Raw genomic sequence first — 19,827 nt, 5'->3', positions numbered from 1 at the left:
CATTGTATGAATTTTGGATATCCATGACGATGGCTATACTACCACCATCACAACCACCACATAATTTTTATATACTTTATAAAAGTGAATTTCAAGGTAAACTCGTTTTCTTTGATTTTTTTTCGAGATCTTTATTTTTTTTTGCGGTGTATGATGATGATGATGATTTTAATACTAACACATCATAATCATCATCAATGTAATAATAATTTGATGATAATTCAAGGTGGTCAAGTATATACAGTAGTTGTTGTTGTTGGTGAAGATTTTTTTTTTTTTTTTGGAGAAGCCCAAAAAAAATTTTGTTTCGATATAAAAATTCAATGCAAATTTCGTTTCCAATTCAGTATTCAGTGTATTGGTAATAATCATTTTTGTTTTAATGTGAAAAATTAGAAATTATTATTTTGTTCAATCATCAACATAATCATCATTATGAAAAAAATCATTTTAAGTATTATTTTTTGTTCATCATTATGGTCATTGATCAATTGTCAAAATGTAATGTTACCAAAACAACCGGAAAAACCAATTGTTCCATCATCATTTGTTCATGCATCAAATGAATTTGGTATCAATGTACTAGAACAATTGAATCCATCACCACCTGAAGATGCCAATGAAGAAGCAAGATCTCAATATCCTGAACCAAAAAATGTTCTCATCTCTCCATTTGGTTTAGCATCATCAATGGCAATGATGTATGAAGGTGCTAATGGTCAAACAGCTGATCAATTTGCCAAAGTAATGAAATTCGATCAAATGGATAAATCGACGATACCAAAAGCTGTACATGATGGTTATGATTCAATTAAATCATTAACCGGTCTAACATATCGTATGGCTAATGCATTGATCGGTCAAGATGGTATTGGTTTCACTGATGCATATAGTAAAATGATCCAGGATAATTTTCAAGCACAATCATTTGAATCAAATGTTGATTTGAATGATTTGAATAAAATATTTGCCGATAATATGATAGAAAGAATGATTAAAGCTAAACCATCGGATATTAGTATGATGTTGGTGGATGGTACATATTTCCATGGTAAATGGATGTATCCATTCTATGAAGATGAAAGCCATATCGATACATTTTTCGGTCGTAATGATGTTACTTATAATAATGTTACATTTATGCGAAAATTTGGTCGATTTGGTTTCACTTATTTATCGGATGTTGAAGCCGATATGATTGAATTTCCATTCGAAGGTGATCAAATTGCATTCTATGGTATATTGCCAAGAGATCCAAATGATGATCTTTCCGATATTCGTTCATCATTAAATGTTTCCTATATTGAAAAAATGATTAATAAACTTTCATATAAAATGGATTCAACAGTTGAATTACCACGATTAAATGTTGATCATGAAGAAGAACAATTATCAGAAATTTTAATGAAAATGGGTATTACCGATGCATTTGGTAATGATGCAAAATTCGGTTCGATTTCAACACAACCAGCACATCTTACCCGTGTTATGCATCGATCACGAATGATTATTGATGAACATGATGGTAAACGGCCGGCAAATAACGATGATGATGATTCGGCAACCGGTGTTGCACCATTATTCTATAATTTTAATCATCCATTCTATTATTTGATACGTCATAAACAAACCGGACAGATCTATATGATGGGTGAAGTGCATACATTTTAGAAAAAAAGGAGGATGAAATCGAATCTTGAAAACAAAAATTTTTCACATTTCACATTTGACAATTGAATTTTGAAATTTTCATTTTTTTCCATTCAATGTTGACAACAATGAATAAATAATAAAAATAAAAACGATTTTTTCTTCATCGTCTATTTTTTCTTTTATGTTGACAATTCACAACAATTGTAACCAAAAAAAAAAAAAAAAAAAAAAAAAAAACGAACGAACAAACGAAAATAAAAATTTTGATTTGATAAGATTAAATAGTGTGGTTAGGAAATAAAAACAAACAAAAATTCGGTTCCGGTTTTTTTCGGGTTTGTAAAGTGAAAAAAAATGGTTTTAGATCATTTCAAATCTTGATCTGGATCACGATGATGATGATGATGTCCACTGGTTTATCTTATCCACACCATCATTTGGATTTTTGTTGTTGTTTTGTTTTCATTCAATCATCAAAAATGAATGAGTAAATTTTGGCTACTACTGTAAATGTGTATATGTTTTATGTGATTGAAAATAAACAATAGATTAATGATAGATGGTAGAATGATCGGATTGAATTTGAGTTTTTGTTTCGTTTGTTTGTTTGATCTGTCCTTTTTTTCTAATCATTATTTTTGGCTTCTCCTTTTTTTTTCTGATAGTTCGATATATCGATTCGAATGTAATGAACGAAATTTAAAAATTCGTTCATTCATGTGTATAATATCATCATCATTTGATATTATAATGAGATTGAAACATCCTTGGATTGTTTGATTTTTTTTTATTGTTATTGTTTTTTTGTGTGTGTGTGTGTGTGTGTTTTAAAAATGGATGGTTGTATATACAATCATTATTATCATCAGACACGCACAAGTCTAAATGCGATGATATAAATTCCGTAAGTGTTCAATTTTAACATTTTCGATCGGATTGTCAAAAATTGTCATTTATGATGATTGAAATTTTTTTGTGTGTGTGTGTGTGTAAACAATTGATAAAAAAAAAACTTGGATTGTCAACATGAAAATGCATCGAAATGGAATGATTTCATTTTTTTTTTTTTTTTTTTTGAAAAGAAAAAATTTTTTTTTATTCAATTGTCAGTTTTTAAATGGCCGATTATTATTATGATGATGATGGTTGTGTGTGTATGTGCGTGTGTGTGGTTATTATCATCATCGACAATCATCACCATCAACACGTGCACGTTTATAAAGCAATTTTCTCCTACTGGATCATCATCATCATCATCATTATATTAATTTTTTTTTCTATTTGACAAGAAAACAAAAATTCACAAAGTTATTATCAGCTCATATAGAGCTTTTTTTCAGTGTTTGTTTGACACATTCGAATCGAATTTTTTTTACTCTCTAAAAAAAATTTTTTTTCTTTCCCATTAGATTCATTCATTCATTCATTCATTGTCATATATTGGTATAAACTCTTTTGGAATGAATTTTTGTCTTTTTTTTGCGGCCCTTATTGATATGGTGATCAGTCGTCATCGCGTGCTGTCCATTCATCATCATCATTCATCTATCCAGCCAGTGAGCTAGTCGAACATTCTCTTTGATTTCATCATGTAAAATTTTTTATTTTAAAGACTTTTTGGATTTATATGAGAGAGATGGCTGTGTTGGTTGATTGATTCATTATCATCATCATCATCATCATTCATGATCAATTTTTTTTTTGTGTCTTGAATTCACATTTTTTTTGAATGTTTCACCAGGAATTTATTTTTGTTTCAATCTATCAATGGTGAAATAATCGACACATCAACATTGTTCAACTATCATTTTTCTAAAACCAGAAAAGACCTTCATATTTTATTATTCTTATCCTGTTGAAAATCATTTATTGATCATCATCATCATCATAACCATCATCAGTTAAAATCATTATTATCATCATTCCATTCAAAATTGATTCAAAATTCAATTCAATCGAAAACATCAACTGTCATCATTATCGTTATTCATTGGATCGTTTCAAATTTTTTATTTTTTTGAATCCTATATTGGCCACGCATTATTACACGCTATTTCACATATACACACACACACACACACACATTGATCTCAAACATTGATTGATTGATTGGCATCTAATACATATTTGACATTGGAATCTTGAAAAATAACGTAAACAGCTACAACAACAACAACAATAACAACGACGACAAAAAAGAAAACAAAATTATATTTTTTCAATCATAATCATCTATACACAACCAACAGTTTTTTTTCTTCAAATTGGTTATATTTATGTATGTGGCGTGCATGTGTATGCGTTTGTACATGATGTGACGGCTACGGCTACGACGAATACGACGACTATCATCATCATTAAAATTCATTTTTATTTCATCCTGACATCATAACATATCATCATCATCGTCTTTATTGTTGTTGTCGATCCATCGATTTGAGGATGACCATCATCGATTTGTCATTATTATTCAATCAATGTTCGCTAATTCGCAACGAATTTAAAAGTAACGAAATTTTATTCATCAATTGATTTTGTTTTCTGTTTGTTGGCCTAAGAAGCCAATACACAAATAAATCAACTAGAAAATCAATAGAAAAAAAACAACAACAATATGGCTATTTGTTTAATAAAAATCTATCTAATATGCATTATGGCTATAAATGTATTACCGAAACAAATATCATCATATTCAAATCGTCCGATTATAATACCAAGAAAATTTACATTAGTTGCCAATTATTTTGGTTTCAATCTATTGAATCAATTGAATAATGAACAATCGGATGATGAGATACGAAAAAATATTCTAATCGCACCATTAAGTTTAACAGCTACATTAACAATGTTACATCTGGCTACAAATGATGGATCACCAGCAAATCAACAATTAGAATCAATATTAGCATTTTCAATGGCCAATATTAGTCCTGATCGTCATCGTGAACGTGAATCATTACGAAAAATTTTGCTCAAAACAAATGATCTTAAAAATACACGTGCATTTGTTGCTAATCAAACCTTGAAAATTAATCTTGATTATGCACAAATGATACAGGATTATTTTAAAGCTGAAATTATTATCAACCAAAATCCTACGGATTTTATTGTCAATGGTTCTACTTTGATTGAACATATACCAGAATCGAATGAAGCCGTCATGTTATTAGATGCTGCATTTTTTCATGGTATCTGGTTACATCGATTCGATATTACCAATACAAGACCATCAACATTTTATGGTGCAAATTTTATTTCATACGAAAATGTACCATTCATGAGACTAAAAGCAGCGGTCGCTGTTGTTCCATTGGATGAAATTGATGCAGCTATGATTGAATTACCATTCAAAGATCAACGATATGCATTGTATATGATATTACCATCTCGTATTAATGATGATCTTTCATTAATTCGTCGAGCCATTAATCCATGGTATATTGAAACAAGTATACGTCGTATGGATGTCTATGGAAAAATTATGATTGAATTACCTACATTCGGTATTGAAGCCGAATATGATCTCCGTGGTACATTAGAACGAATGGGTATTCGTGATATATTCCATCAGAAAATGGCTAATCTATCGTCAATAATGACAGATCAGGAGAATATTTTTGTCACTGATATTAAACATAAAGTAAGAATGGAATTTGGCGAAAATGGTATCGGACCTGTTGATTCGATGTATACGAAGAAACGAAAATCTAAACAAAAATCTAAATTAAATATTAATTCAAAGAGTGCTGCCCTTGCTTTTGATCATCCATTTTTATATTTTCTACGTCATACACGTACCGGTACAATTTTATTAATTGGTGAGATTCATGGATTCTAATCATAAATCTTTGATTCAGTCGATTCAAAGTACACCCACCACCATCCGAAAACAAATAATACCTGCCATTAGATCTATTGAAAACTTTTTTTTCGTATAATGTTTTTTTTCTGATAAATTTTCAAACAATTTATATTTTTATTGAGAAAAAAGAATCAAATATGTGAGTTACCAAATAAATATTTAGTTTTTTTTCGAAGAACATAAAATCAAAAGAAAAAACAAACATTTCCGTAGGTTGGAAAGCGAAAAGGAAAAGAAAAAAAAAAGAATGAGAAGTATTTATGAATATTCAAAATCATCTTGATTGAATTGCTGATTCAATAGCAGTAGCAGCAAAAGTTAGTGATTAATGAATTAATGGCCAAAAAATATAAATGATTAGTATGTGGTGTTGGATAATGAAAAAATGATGATGGTAAAAACGAAACGACAAAAAACAAACAATCAACATGAAAAAGGAAAAAAAATTCCATCAAATATCGATGGATGATGGTGGATGAATAATGAATTGAGTGGATAATTCGTTCGAATATGATTGAGATGAGATGAAATGAGATGAAAAAAGAAAAATAAATTATCAAAGAATGACAAAAAAAACAACAAAAAAAATTAATGATGACTTGTGAATAATAATGATGATGATGATAAGAATCAGTTGTCACTTTTTTGTAACTTAATCGGAATCAGAATCCGAATGCTGTTGTTGTTTCTTGTTTGATGAATGATTATTTCGTTGATATTCTTCCTGTAATTGTAGTACATGTTCCACTGGTTGTGGCCTACCATCATCACCGATACGACATGGTTGTATGATACCACTCCTTTTGTGGTTGGACATAGAAAGAAATTTAGAATTAGCTATAAGATTAATGAATTGATGAATTGATTGATTGATTAATACCTTTGAAGTTGATCAATAGCATTTACTAAACGATTAGCTTCATATTCTTTTTGTTCTTCAGTCATATTGGATAATGGATTTGGTCCTTCTTCCTCTTGAACACAGCCGACAATTGGATTTATTCTTGAAATTTAATTTCAAAAGAAAATTAGATTGATTCTTTTGACTAAAAAAAACTTACTTATCGACATTGGATGAATATTCTTCTGTTTCACTTTCCTCTGAATCCGAAGAATAATTCAACATTTTGGAATCGGTTTTCATTAGGCCTAGACTGGCCAATAATCCAGCTGCATTACCATAGCCAGTATATTTGATTAGACGGCCAACATTTCCTTTGCAAAGGATGAACAAGAAATGTGCGGATAAATGTTTGAGATTAACATTGGTTGATGTCATCAATCGAACCAATTTGTTTCGCATTGTATTGCCTTGTTCCGGTCGATTTTGTACATCTTTCAATGGTGGCAATATTTGATATCGAACATATTTTCTAATGATTGGATGAGCATCACAAGCTCGAATTAAACATTGTAATATTGGTGCCAAACGTTCAAGGGCATTGGATTTATCCGCCTTTTTAAAAATAAAATAATAATATAAAAAACGTGAATTATTTTTAAGGCAAACGAAAAAAAAAATTCGATACTCACATCATCAAGACGAATTCGAAGAAAATCCAATAATGCAGCTATTACTTCAAGATTCATTTCCATATATTCATGTTCAGGATTTTCTGGTTTACCAAGTTCGGCAATTTTCGATAAAAGCTCTTCATAACTTTGAGGAGGCATATTGGTCAATAGATTAACAATATGGCTTTGTAAATCTTCTTTGCGATCTTCATTTTTTGTATCACAGAGTAGAAGATCATGTAATATTGATACTAGACGAAAAAAGTGAGCTTCTTCAAACTAAACAGAAAAAAAACCAAAATAAACAATGAATGCAAAAAACAATTATAATATGGACAAACCTCATTCATTGTATTAGAATCGATATTCATTGTCAGATTAAACAATACTTTAATGACTTGTATGGAAAGATTAACCTCCCAATCATCTAGGCAATAAGCGACAAGTGTATCATCCAAACGTAAATCGGACATTGTTTCATTAATATCATCTACATTTTTATTGGTTTCAACATTACCACCACCAGTATTCGATGATTGAGCATTACTATTATTATTATTTCGTTTACCACGTCTTGAACCTTTTGAACGACGTTTATTTTTATATGGCATATTTTCAGCCAAATATTCGGCATTATTTTTCAATAATAAATCAATGGCTTCCATCAGATAGATTAAACCATGATAATCATCACGTATTTTTGGTCGCAATTCGGCACAATAAGCAGTTAAAAAGAATAACATTAACATGTCAAAATATTTCACCTGAACAAAAATTGAATTATTATTGATTCATCGTCAACTGATTATTATTGACAAACCTCATATGGTAGATTAGGATCCGGATGCATACGAAGTCTAAGCATTATACCATCAATACAGCAATTATTACTACAAGTACGACGTATTGTTGGTGATAGGGCAATCAAATTCGAAAGACATTTTTGTGCTTCAACAACAATTTTGGCATCAAATGATTGGCTATTTTCAGTCATAAATGCTTCATCTTCACCAACTAACATTGCTAAATGTAATAGTGTTTCAATGCGATCATTTGCAAATAATGTATCCACTGTTGAATTATCTCTGGTCAATATACGTAAAACTTGTAATGTTGTTGCATAAAGTTGTATTTTTTGTAGATCACGTAATACACGGAAGAGATTATCCACTAATTTCTGTTTTAATGGTAATGAATCATGTAGAATGGTTGTGTTTCCATACTGGGGAAAAAAATAGAAAAGAAAAGAAGAAAATTTATCAGAATTCATCTTGAACAAAACAATTGTCTAATTATTACCTGTGTGAAAAAATTGACCAATTCGGTTGAAATTTGTTCATCATTACCAAGTTGTAAGGTCTGTATGAGAAGCTCCATGATGATCGATTGATGATGATTGAAATTTTTCAAAATTTTCTTCACATTTATTTTAGATTAGTATAATGATGACCGGATTGTATGTTTTTGACTAGCATCTGATGAGACCATTAATTCATACAGAATAAAACACGAACGCACACGCTGAAAAAATGAATCAATTATAATGTTGAGATGATACAAAAAAAATATCATCAAAATGGCAGTAAATCGATGGTTGAAAGTGAAAGACTTGATGAATGTAAATCAAACACAAACACAAACACAATTACACAAATATAGTAATCATCATTTTTGATTAATTGAACCAAAAAACGAACAAAAAAAGGATGATTTTTTTTTTAGTTATTAACGGATTGAGATGGACTCGATTTGATAATAATGATGATGATGGTACCGACTATCGAACGAGAAGCAAAAGCATCAACTACAATGCTGCTGTTCCAATTTTTCTTTCATTTTTTTCGAATATATCTGTCAAATGAAATACTGTACCATCACTATCATTTTGGTATATACGCGCATCATCAATCCAACAAACATACAAACACACACACACATACAGTTGGTTCCAATATATATTCAATAACGATACCGATGATGTTTGTGTGTGTGTGTGTATACAATACGGATACGGCTTGACTAGAGCGCCCATCAATCGAAAATGAAGCGAAGAATACAGCGACCAACACCACCACCACCACGATAATCGTTCAACATACAAGCAAATAATTGAATCAAATTATAGTTAGAGAAAAAGGCGTTTCTTGTGATATAATCTATATAGCTAGAGATCCGAATCACCTTGGAAATGGAATTACTACTTAAAATATTGATGTTGATGATGATGGTGATGGTTGGCTTGCTGACTGGTGTGATATAATCGAGAAAAATCCAAAGAAAAAAAATCTAGCCGACAATAAAATCTAAAAAAGACATTGATATATAGTTACTTGTGTGTTTTTGTTGCCCACTTACTTGTGTCACCGACGAATGAACATTAACATCATCATCATAACAATAATAATAATAATAACAATACGGGACAGTCATTTAAGAATGGATCTGAAATTCAAATCATGAACAAAAAACATAAAGAAAAAATTCATTTTCAAATAGAAAAATATATTCTTCACACACACACATATTGACCGAAATGTGCGCAAATATAAGATGATGATGATGTTAATGTAATTTGCGATGTTACATTTGGAATTGTTCCATCCAATGATGATGGTGATAATAGAATGGAATAGAACTACTGCTGTTGGTCCAGAATATTAAATATAACATATGATGATGATTATCGATTGAAATTGTTTGAATGGATTCAGTAATTCAAGAATATGTTTGGTTTTTTTTTCGAATCCAATTTCATCAATCAATATAATATATAAACACAAACAACCGAGTGCATGCACATCAGCATTCAAACGATAGCACCATCTAGGAATAAAATTCTTTATAATTTGAGTATTTTTTTTTTATTTTTTTGTTTTATTCAATTTTCTCTTTGTGATAAAAAAAATCAATCAAATGGATTAATTTATATAATATATTGATAAGCTCATTGATAATGGCCAAAAATGGTTAAAATCAAAATGATTGGCAGATAGATTTTTGTTGTCGATATTGGTACAAATCGATTTGTCGGTGGATTATTATTATCGTTGTTTTTGTTGATTAACATTAATCTTTGTCCAAATGTTGATGATGATTCACTATGAATCGATGGTTGTTGGTCAATTTTTTTCCATCTATAATGATAATTTGTATTTGAATTTGATGATGATGATGAATCAAATTGTTTTGCCAAACGTTTGATTGGTGTTAAATATAATTCCATAACGGTAATTTTATTTGCCATAACTGTAAATTGTTTCTGTAATCGTGAATAACCAGCTGCTCTGACAATGATAACATAATCACCGGGTAATAGAAGACGCCAAAATTGTCCTCGTAGATCACTGTTAAATTGAACATCGCGGCCCAATATTGTTAGATTAGCTTTAGCAATCGGTGTTTCGGTTATATAATCTTTGATTATACCTTTAACACCTTTATTTGCTTCATTTAATAATGCTAACATTGGTATCTTATTTTCATTCCAATGTGTTAACAGGTTTGTTGCATTTGGATATTTACAACAAGAAATTTCAAGTGTCAACTCCATACAGCCAGCATAGATGTAATTATAATCTTGCATGCTTCCTGTAATTTTCAATTTAAGGATTATTCAAACATAACGAAATTAAATGTATCTTATCTTATTATTATACATACCTTGTACTGGATACCATGCATTACCATTGGTAATTCCATTGATAAAATTATCATCTTTTCGACATTTAATTTGTGATTTAAGTTTACGATGACGTTGTGCATATGTTTTTGCCAGATGAATAAATACATCATGATCGGGTGTTTTTTCCAAATGTTCCGATTCCATAACTGGACTACCATCAAATGGATAATTGACGACTAATGCACCACCATGAATATTTGCTGATAATATGAATTGTATTCGATTTAACCATTGCCTAATTGCCACCGTTTCCGGTTGTTCACTTTCAGTACGATTAATGAATATTCGATCAGGAAAATTACGATTTAAATCGATTCCATTTGCATTACGTCTACCTGGACCTTCACAACGCCCTTCATGTGCGATTTCAAATCCATCCGGATTCATTGATGGCATTATATGAATATTTGTATGTCGCAATAATTTTCGTACATTTGCACTACGATTTGAAAAATTGACCAGATATGCGATTAAATGTAGAAGCATTTCACGTCCAACAGCTTCATTGCCATGCATATTTGCAACATATTTTACATTAGGTTTTATTGTTACGGTTTCACCATCATCAGAATCGCTAAATTATAATACAAGATTATGATTATGGGATTACCAAAATTCTAAATTTACTCACTCAGTCAAATGCATTACCCATAATTCACGGCCTTGTTTGGATCGACCAATCGAATATAAACGTGTAAGATTCGAATGTTTTTTAGCCACATGTTTCAATAATCTAGTCATATCATCATAATTATGATATTTATTAAAACGTATGCTAACTTTATTTCCGCTCATTTTTATTGTCGATTGTCCATGATGATGATGATGATGTGCGTTGGTGTTCGTGGTAGATGTCTTATTTTTTGGTCTTTTAACCGATGATTTTGGTGATTTTAATGCTGCTAAAAATTTCGATGATGATTGATTTGTTGTTGATGATGATAATGATGATGATGATGAGGAAGAAGAAATAGAACCAGGTGGTGAATATGATGATAATGAAATGGAAAAACTTCGTAATGGATACAATAATTGTTTATCATGATTATTCGAATTTGAATAATTTAAATCATTTTTATTATTATTCAACATTGAAAATGTAACAATCGATGGTGATGCCTGTAACGATAATGATATTTTACATAATAATAATGAAATGATAATGATCAAATTGATTTTTGATTTTTTATGAATAATCGACATCATCATCATCATTTTATTTATTTACTATTGAATCTTCGGATAATAACAAATGATTATTATTGTTGAATTGATGATGAATTTCATTGCTTGGGGTTTTTATTTGCAGAAAAAAAAACCAACTGAATCAAAATCTATTCGAACACAAACAAACGCATCATACACAATTCAATGGAAACATCATCATATGAAATTACAATTAATTTTTTTTCGTATAAAACGTATACGTTCAAAATGACAACAACAACAACAACAAAAAAAACATATGTTGATCCTCGTTTTTTCCTTTTTTTTTCAAATTTCACTGATCATTCACTTCCTATTAGTGCATGTAATCATCGTAAATTTATGTTCATACTTCTTCCTCATACCGATCACCATCATCATCATCATCATCCGTTTTTTTTTATTGGACCACAATGTTTTTTTTTTTGTTGAAATGAAAATGGCAATGAAATTGTTTTCTTTCTTTCTGGTTATTGTCAAAACAAACTGAAATGAAATAGGATGGATATTGATGATTGTTGATGATGAAGTTGTCGCTTAATTAAGTTGTCATTGAACTATTATTAAATAAAATTTATTTTTAACACGATTATTTTTCATTTAGTTATGTTGAATGAATGAATGAATGAATGAAATTGATTACGAACATTTCGAATGAAAATTACGGAACGAAACCTTTTTATCAATGGTCGGTCGGAAAAACAAATGATTTGATGATAATGGACCAAAATTACAATGAAAAATGAAGATTTAATATTGAAAATTTTCGAAAACAAGAGAAAGAAAAAAAGTTCAACCATTCGAAACAAGAGAAAAAGAGACACGACAAACATATGGAAATATAAAAACATTGATTCAGTTGGCTAACCAATGGCTATAAATAAACATAATATATACAATCATCATCATTGTTCTTCGGACATGTGTTTTTTCTTGAATTCACCAGATTTTTTTTTCTATTGTTTTCAGCCATAATCATCATCATCATCATCATCAACACAAATGTTTAACACTTTTTTTTCGCAGAAAATTTTCTTTCTCAACACACACAACTTGTTTTTTTTTCTCTATGTGAACATTTTTTACTCATCATTAGAAAACATGGTCGAAAACAAATTGTTTTTCCAACAGATATTACCCTCATTGATCGATTGAATCGAATCATTGTATTTTTCTGATCAAAAAAAAAAAAAAAAACAACAACAACAACAACACTGTTACTGTTGTCGTTTGATCGAAATCTTTTGTTCCAATTTATTTGAGGCCATAAATAGAAACAATAACAGAAGGATACCATGGATGATTAATTTTTTGATTGATTGATTGATCGATCGATCGATCGAAAAGGCAAGGTTCAATTAGTGAAAATGTAATTTTTTTTCCATTTTCTAATTAAATTTATTGTATAATCTAATTAATAATGTTTTTGTTGTTGTTTTTTCAGTGTCAGAATTTTTTTTTTGTTTTTTTTCGTTTTGTTTCCGATTCACTCATTCATTCTGTACAATACATTGCCAATGTAGCAATAGCACCTAATGCCGTGGCACAGAAACAAAATACAGTCATACGATCTTTTTTCCATATATCATCTTCGGTAAATATTAATTGATTAATTTCATTATTAATCATCATCGATGATGTTGATGTATTTATATTATGATGATGAATAAATGATGAACGATTATTATTGCCAATTAAATTCATTGTTGATGTTGTTGATGAATCATTCCATGCATTACTAACTGGTAATTTTGTTTGCATCATTTCTGTTGTTAATGATGTTTCCAATTTATGATATTCAAGACTTAATTCCGTTGATTGTATTGATGATAGACGACTTTGATGATGATGATGATTATGATCAGGTAATGAATATCTATCATCATCATCATCATCAATAATATTGTCTATCGATGATGATTCTAATCGATTTCTATTTCTATTAGGTGATTGATGTTTTTGTTTACAATTTTGAAATGATGTTTCCATTAAATTTTTTGTTGGTTGACTAGTTATCTATAGGTTTTTTTTGCAGAAAAAAACATTGAATGAATTTTTGGAACGTTTACACTTTTATTTCAAATCAAAATTGATTTTACTTACAATTGTTTGTCGTGATGATGAAGAGTAATTATCATTATGATCATCATCACCATCACCATCACCATCACCATCACCACCACCACCACCAACATCATCATCGTCATCAACAATAATAATATTACGATTTAATGGTCGTAATGTTGATGATTGTGGTGGTGATTGTACATAATATTCTCTTGATGATGAAATTATAACCAAATTATCTTTATCGTTAACAAAACCATCATTATCACCAACAACATAGACATCACTTTCATGATGATGAATTGAATCAACTTTTGAATAACTTGGTGGACGATCATCATCATCATCGTGATCACCATCTTCAAGATGATATTGATTTTCATAATTAGATAATTTTTGTATATCATCTATTTGATTTTTTGCCAGTTTTTTTTGCTGTTGTCTGTTTGATTTTTCTTTATTATTACCGCTATCCATTATCGATTTTATTGATGATAATGTTTTCAATGATGATGATGATGATTCTATATCGAATGTTGATTGTCGATTCAATTTCTTATTATTTTTCTTATTATTATTCACCTGTATTGGACTATTCGTTAATGATGTTGTTGTTGATGGTACAATTGAACGATTATTATTTCTTGTCGATGTTGTTGATGATGATGATGATGATGGTAATTTCATTATTATTGCAGTAGTAGTAGTGGTAGTAGGAGATTTATCATATCTAGTTGAATAATTTGATTTTGTAGATGGATTATTACCAACGATAGGATTTGAATCTATTGTAGGTGGTGTCAAACGTTTCAGGTTGATTTTATCCAAACTAATGATCGATATATTACTATTGGCCGACATTATTTTTAACGGTCGAAACGGTAACAGAAGTTTTTTGTTTTTTGTTTTGTTTATAAATTTAACTATAGTTGTATTCTTTGTATATATATAGTATATGGTACATATAAAATTTTATCGGTCATTAATATGTTTGAAAAATTTGTTTGCTATTTTGCCGCAATCATTATTTTTTTTACAGTCATTTTCATTGTCACTGTCGTTGTTGTTGTTGTTGTTGTCATGATCACTCTTCAATGATAGTTATGGAAATGTTTTCGTTTTTGTCTATTTCCACACTTAACCTTTATTGTTATGATAATGGCCGTCAATTTTTGGTTTTCAAATCACCTTAGTCGTCGTCGTCGTTGTTGTTGTTGTTGTAGCGACAAATATTATCGAGAATCTCTTCATTCATTTTAAATATTGATCATGACGACTTTGGACATTTAAATTTTTCATATATTCATTACGGATTATGGGAAAAAAAATGGATTAACCATAACCATTAGGACACAATAGAATTTCACATTTCATTACTTAGATAGATTGATGATTCGAACGAGATGAACAAGTTTCAAGTTCATTATTACATACCATAGATATGAGAGAAAAAAAATTCTGGTTTCTAGGGTTGCAGAATGAATCGTTTTCATTTTTGTGTTTGTTCATCTGACTGGTTGGTTGGTTGGTTGGTCGTTTCATTAAAAATTCAAAACATTTTTTCCATTCCATTTCATTTCATTTTTTTCGGTTTCATGTTTCTATACAAATGATATACACAAGGAAACTTTTTATTTTGGCGAAAATAAAAATACGAAAAATCGATACCATCGATTATTTTGCCGCCAAAATCATTGATGATCATTTGTTTTGTTCAGAAAATTCTATTTTATTTGGTTTCCATTGAAAATAATGAAAATGAATTTAAAAAAAAAATTGATTAAATTGAGGTACATGGAGAGAAAATTTGTGATGAATTTTTTCAAATTTAAATCGATATTCGGTGCATACAAGAAAAAAAATTATTTTTTTTTTCAAAAGAAAATCTTGTCATATCCAGTCTTTGAAAACTTATTGATGATGCAGATGATGTTGATTGTGGTTCGCTGACCACAAAAATTATTTGGGATTTTCCTCAACATTTTATCATCGTCATCATAATAATTCTTTAACCAATAATAATTTCAATTCTTTGACCAACATATTTTCAATTTTGAAAATGACGAAGATTGGTGCTTAAAATCATCATCATCAACAACAAATTGTTATTGATCAATCAAACACAATAATAATAATATAATATAATCGACTGGTTCGATCCAGTTTCATTGATTTTTTTTTAGTTGATATATAATAATTTACTTGTTATGTTTATTGAATGATAAACGAAACATTTCTACCATCCTACCATGATGATGGTGATTGATTGTTTTATTTTGAAATACCAACAGCATCATACAAATGGAAAAAAAATGTGATTGACTAATCAAAAAAAAAAAAAAATCCACATCATCCATCTGAAGATGATCTTTTATTTTTTTTTTTTTTTTTTTTGCAAAAAAAAGTGTTGAGGAATTTTTTTTTTCTTTCAATGCACAATTTCTTATTGATTGGATTGATAAACTTGCGGGATATCGAATATTTGTATCTTTCTCTCTCTCTCTCTGTTTCTTTTGGTGTTTTTTTCTTTTTTTTTTTGAAATTTTTCAAATACCAAATCGATCATGTGGTAAAATTGGACATTAACACTACACACATAGTTTTATCCACTTGATCATCATCATGATACTGTGATATAGTTATTTATTTAAATTGTAAATATACAACATTCCAAAACGAAATCAAAAAAAAAAAAAAAAAAAAAAATCTCTGCCTCTTTTTTTTTGTCTGGTTCGAAAAAATTTGTGCAAAGAAAAAAAAACCAGAACGAGAGAAATTCAATAGAATTTGTTTTTTTTCCTGAAAATTTTTTTTTCAAATTTAAAAAAAAAACAACTTGTTGCTAAGCGCAAAATTTATCTGCTTTACAGACATTTAGTTTATACAAATATTTTTTTTTAAAAAAAAACCACAACAGACACACACACACACACACTGAAACAGGATAAGGGAGCACTAGCTAGTATAGCCGGATAATGTAGAAAAAAAAACGAACGAATGAAACAGTCAACCAGCTTAATAATCAAAAAAAAATCGCAACAAAAAAAAACCTCAGCCATGAAAAAAAATTATTAAACTCTGATCAAAATTTTGTGGCCATGAAAATCATTGCGCATACACACACAGACATCCAAAACCGACATTTTTCTTGTCATCATCATCCATTGAATTTTTTTTCCTTCACATTTGGTATGCAAACTGTGAAAAATGAGAAGAACGAAAAAAAAAAATTCGAACATAATTTTCGATATGCCGCTGCTTTTTCGTGTGTGTGTGGTTGACAAATGTCGCGGGTTTAATTCATTGATGAGGATCATAAGACTTACAGACGATTTTCAATGGCTATCATGATGATGATGATGATCCGAAAATAAAAAGCCGTTTCAAATGTACAAAATGTTTCTTTTTGGCTTTAGTTTGTTTTTATGTGTGCATGTGGTGGCGGCTGTTTAAACATCGATAGGCAACCAAATTAATTCCAATTCCATCCATCCATCCATACATACAAATTCATTCCGACATCCATATAGTTACAGGAAAAAAAATTTGATTGATATAAAAAACAAATACTGTTTTCGTTCGTGTGTACAACAACAACAGCAACAGAATCATGTGTGGAATATTTGCCGTACTCAATTATGATGATGATGTAAAAAAATTTCGCCAAAAAGCATTGAATCATTCGAAAAGGTTTGTTTGTTTCTCTTTATTTTGATCTATTTTTGAAATATTGAATTTTCACTAAAGAATATTCATGAATCATTAATTTTGTTTTGTTTTGTTTTGTTTTGTTGCTCAAATAGAATCCGTCATCGTGGCCCTGATTGGTCTGGTTGTATAATATCGGGAAATAATATCTTTTGCCATGAACGTTTAGCTATTATTGGTGTTGATTCTGGTGCCCAACCAATAGTTAGCCACGATAAATCAATGATATTGACTGTAAATGGCGAAATTTATAATTATAAAAAATTGAAAAATAAAATACTAAAAGATTGTCAATTTGTTACCTATTCGGATTGTGAAGTAATCATACATTTATATCGAATGTTTGGTGATGATTTTATACAACAATTGGATGGAATATTTTCGTTTGTACTATTTGATACTACGGATGAATCATATGTGGTGGCAAGAGATGCTATCGGTGTGACAACACTATATTATGGTTATAATGTCGATAAACCAGAAACATTTTATTTTGCATCTGAAATGAAATGTTTGAATGATATATGCGATACAATCATGTCATTTCCACCGGGACATATTTATGATTCAAAACAGAAATGTTTTCGTCAATGGTATCAACCAAAATGGTATAACGAATCATTGGTGCCTACACAGCCAGTCGATTATGATATGATAAGGAAAAAATTAACAAAAGCAGTGAAAAAACGTTTAATGTCTGAAGTACCATATGGTGTACTATTATCGGGTGGATTGGATTCCAGTGTCATTGCTTCGATTGCGGCACGTGAAACACGTCGTATGCTGAAACATGAATTTGTTGCCAATCAATTGTTGAAAAAATCAGGAAATATTGTAAGTAGTGATGATAATAGTGGTGGTGATAACAGTAGTGGTAATAGTAGCAGTGACGAACAAACCGATGTTTATTGGCCAAGATTACATTCATTTTCCATTGGATTACCAGATAAGTCATTTTTCATCTTTAACCATTTCAGAATTTATTTATTTGATTGTTTTTTTTTATTATACGATCTCCCGATTTAGTTGCAGCAAGAGAAGTTGGTGCATTTTTGAAGACTATCCATCATGAATATACGTTTTCCATACAAGAAGGTTTGGATGCTATTTCCGATGTTATATATCATCTTGAAACATATGATGTGACCACTGTACGTGCAAGTACTCCGATGTATTTGTTATCAAGAAAAATCAAAGCCAATAGTGTTAAAATGGTATTAAGTGGTGAAGGTTCGGATGAAATATTTGGTGGTTATCTTTATTTTCATTCCGCACCGAATGATCATGCATTTCAAGAAGAAACGGTTAAACGTGTCAAAAATCTTCATACATCGGATTGTTTACGTGCAAATAAATCAACAATGGCATGGGGTTTGGAAGCACGTGTACCATTTTTGGATAAAGATTTTCTTGATACTATTATGAATATTGTTCCGAAAGAGAAAATGTGTTCGAAAAATCGTATTGAAAAATACATTCTTCGAAAGTAAGTTTTTTCATAGAAAAAAAATTGGCAACTATTAATCATCAATTCTTTCTCTCTCTTTGAAGAGCATTTGATACATCCGATGATCCGGATAAAGAACCATATCTACCGGACAGTATTCTATGGCGACAAAAGGAACAATTTTCTGATGGTGTTGGCTATTCATGGATCGATTCATTAAAAGCTGAAGCTGAACATCGTATAACCGATCAATTGTACGATAAACGTCAGGAACGATGGCCAGTGGATACACCAACAACAAAAGAAGCCTATTTGTATCGTGAATTATTTGAAATTCATTATCCACAAAAAGCTTGTATTAAAAGTATTGTACGATGGATACCACGTACTGATTGGGGCTGTCCAACCGATCCATCTGGTCGTGCACAAAAATCACATAAAGAAGCATATGATAATAATGGTACATCTATGGATAATGGTGATTGTAAAACGATTGTAAATGGACAGAATGGTGGTGGTTCCATACCAAATGGATCAATGGTACATTAAATTTTTTGTATCCGAAAATGATCCAACATTATGTGTGGATGATTATTTTCCTTTAGAAAAATAATTAGAGAAATAAATAAATGAAATTTGAAAAAAACGAACGAATTTTTCTTTTTGCTTTATTCTAATTACGAATAA

At 29.8% G+C, this 19,827-nt stretch overlaps 6 protein-coding genes across 8 annotated transcripts; 3 read left to right on the top strand and 3 right to left on the bottom strand.

Annotated features, from left to right (window-relative positions):
- Window positions 1-200: 200 nt before the first annotated feature.
- LOC142597475 (leukocyte elastase inhibitor C-like) lies at window positions 201-1,816 on the top strand. Its single transcript, XM_075730423.1, has one exon. The coding sequence runs from the start codon at window positions 436-438 to the stop codon at window positions 1,669-1,671; it is 1,236 nt and encodes a 411-aa protein (XP_075586538.1). The 5' UTR covers window positions 201-435; the 3' UTR covers window positions 1,672-1,816.
- A 550-nt stretch (window positions 1,817-2,366) lies between these two features.
- On the top strand, window positions 2,367-5,671 carry LOC124490370 (intracellular coagulation inhibitor 1). Of its 2 annotated transcripts, none has more exons than XM_075730422.1 (2): window positions 2,367-2,557; window positions 3,063-5,671. In XM_075730422.1, exon 2 carries the CDS (start codon window positions 4,268-4,270, stop codon window positions 5,489-5,491), a length of 1,224 nt encoding a protein of 407 aa, XP_075586537.1. In that variant the 5' UTR covers window positions 2,367-2,557; window positions 3,063-4,267; the 3' UTR covers window positions 5,492-5,671. The 2 variants fall into 2 exon arrangements, with proteins under 2 accessions (XP_075586537.1, XP_075586536.1); XM_075730421.1 differs by having other exon boundaries at window positions 2,521-2,960.
- A 198-nt stretch (window positions 5,672-5,869) lies between these two features.
- ric8a (ric8 guanine nucleotide exchange factor A) lies at window positions 5,870-9,820 on the bottom strand. 2 transcript variants are annotated; one of them, XM_075730419.1, is made up of 10 exons: window positions 9,552-9,820; window positions 9,386-9,472; window positions 9,212-9,333; window positions 8,330-9,049; window positions 7,851-8,252; window positions 7,372-7,794; window positions 7,049-7,309; window positions 6,577-6,971; window positions 6,396-6,518; window positions 5,870-6,315 (listed from the first exon to the last, which is right to left on the bottom strand). In XM_075730419.1, the coding sequence occupies exons 4-10, from the start codon at window positions 8,405-8,407 to the stop codon at window positions 6,168-6,170; spliced, it is 1,830 nt and encodes a 609-aa protein (XP_075586534.1). In that variant the 5' UTR covers window positions 8,408-9,049; window positions 9,212-9,333; window positions 9,386-9,472; window positions 9,552-9,820; the 3' UTR covers window positions 5,870-6,167. The 2 variants fall into 2 exon arrangements, with proteins under 2 accessions (XP_075586534.1, XP_075586533.1); XM_075730418.1 differs by having other exon boundaries at window positions 8,330-9,333; window positions 9,386-9,820.
- A 63-nt stretch (window positions 9,821-9,883) lies between these two features.
- On the bottom strand, window positions 9,884-12,915 carry LOC124500326 (carboxypeptidase D). Its single transcript, XM_047064387.2, has 4 exons — window positions 12,566-12,915; window positions 11,344-12,475; window positions 10,691-11,286; window positions 9,884-10,618 (listed from the first exon to the last, which is right to left on the bottom strand). The coding sequence occupies exons 2-4, from the start codon at window positions 11,925-11,927 to the stop codon at window positions 9,975-9,977; spliced, it is 1,824 nt and encodes a 607-aa protein (XP_046920343.2). The 5' UTR covers window positions 11,928-12,475; window positions 12,566-12,915; the 3' UTR covers window positions 9,884-9,974.
- A 460-nt stretch (window positions 12,916-13,375) lies between these two features.
- Window positions 13,376-15,541, bottom strand: LOC142597474 (uncharacterized). Its single transcript, XM_075730417.1, has 2 exons — window positions 14,022-15,541; window positions 13,376-13,934 (listed from the first exon to the last, which is right to left on the bottom strand). Exons 1-2 carry the CDS (start codon window positions 14,844-14,846, stop codon window positions 13,413-13,415), a joined length of 1,347 nt encoding a protein of 448 aa, XP_075586532.1. The 5' UTR covers window positions 14,847-15,541; the 3' UTR covers window positions 13,376-13,412.
- A 1,706-nt stretch (window positions 15,542-17,247) lies between these two features.
- On the top strand, window positions 17,248-19,786 carry AsnS (asparagine synthetase). The gene is made up of 4 exons (XM_047053803.2): window positions 17,248-17,675; window positions 17,789-18,639; window positions 18,705-19,179; window positions 19,245-19,786. The coding sequence occupies exons 1-4, from the start codon at window positions 17,596-17,598 to the stop codon at window positions 19,687-19,689; spliced, it is 1,851 nt and encodes a 616-aa protein (XP_046909759.2). The 5' UTR covers window positions 17,248-17,595; the 3' UTR covers window positions 19,690-19,786.
- The last annotated feature ends 41 nt before the right edge of the window (window positions 19,787-19,827 follow it).

The sequence above is a fragment of the Dermatophagoides farinae genome, chromosome 4 (genome assembly GCF_024713945.1).
Source record: "Dermatophagoides farinae isolate YC_2012a chromosome 4, ASM2471394v1, whole genome shotgun sequence".
Taxonomy (NCBI): Eukaryota; Metazoa; Arthropoda; class Arachnida; order Sarcoptiformes; family Pyroglyphidae; genus Dermatophagoides; species Dermatophagoides farinae.
This window is presented reverse-complemented; position numbering and strand designations above follow the sequence as displayed.

Coding starts and splice junctions, on each gene's coding strand:
- LOC142597475 (XM_075730423.1), top strand. CDS start 436: ATGAAAAAAATCATTTTAAGTATTATTTTTTGTTCATCATTATGGTCA.
- AsnS (XM_047053803.2), top strand. CDS start 17,596: ATGTGTGGAATATTTGCCGTACTCAATTATGATGATGATGTAAAAAAA. Junction 17,676..17,788: donor GCATTGAATCATTCGAAAAG/GTTTGTTTGTTT, acceptor TTGCTCAAATAG/AATCCGTCATCGTGGCCCTG. Junction 18,640..18,704: donor ATTTTCCATTGGATTACCAG/ATAAGTCATTTT, acceptor TTTTTATTATAC/GATCTCCCGATTTAGTTGCA.
- LOC124500326 (XM_047064387.2), bottom strand. CDS start 11,927: ATGATGATGATGATGTCGATTATTCATAAAAAATCAAAAATCAATTTG. Junction 11,287..11,343: donor TGGGTAATGCATTTGACTGA/GTGAGTAAATTT, acceptor ATTATAATTTAG/CGATTCTGATGATGGTGAAA. Junction 10,619..10,690: donor TGCATGGTATCCAGTACAAG/GTATGTATAATA, acceptor TGAAAATTACAG/GAAGCATGCAAGATTATAAT.
- ric8a (XM_075730418.1), bottom strand. CDS start 8,407: ATGGAGCTTCTCATACAGACCTTACAACTTGGTAATGATGAACAAATT. Junction 7,795..7,850: donor ATCCTAATCTACCATATGAG/GTTTGTCAATAA, acceptor ATTTTTGTTCAG/GTGAAATATTTTGACATGTT. Junction 6,972..7,048: donor TTCGAATTCGTCTTGATGAT/GTGAGTATCGAA, acceptor ATTTTTAAAAAG/GCGGATAAATCCAATGCCCT.
- LOC142597474 (XM_075730417.1), bottom strand. CDS start 14,846: ATGTCGGCCAATAGTAATATATCGATCATTAGTTTGGATAAAATCAAC. Junction 13,935..14,021: donor CATCATCACGACAAACAATT/GTAAGTAAAATC, acceptor AAAAACCTATAG/ATAACTAGTCAACCAACAAA.
- LOC124490370 (XM_075730422.1), top strand. CDS start 4,268: ATGGCTATTTGTTTAATAAAAATCTATCTAATATGCATTATGGCTATA.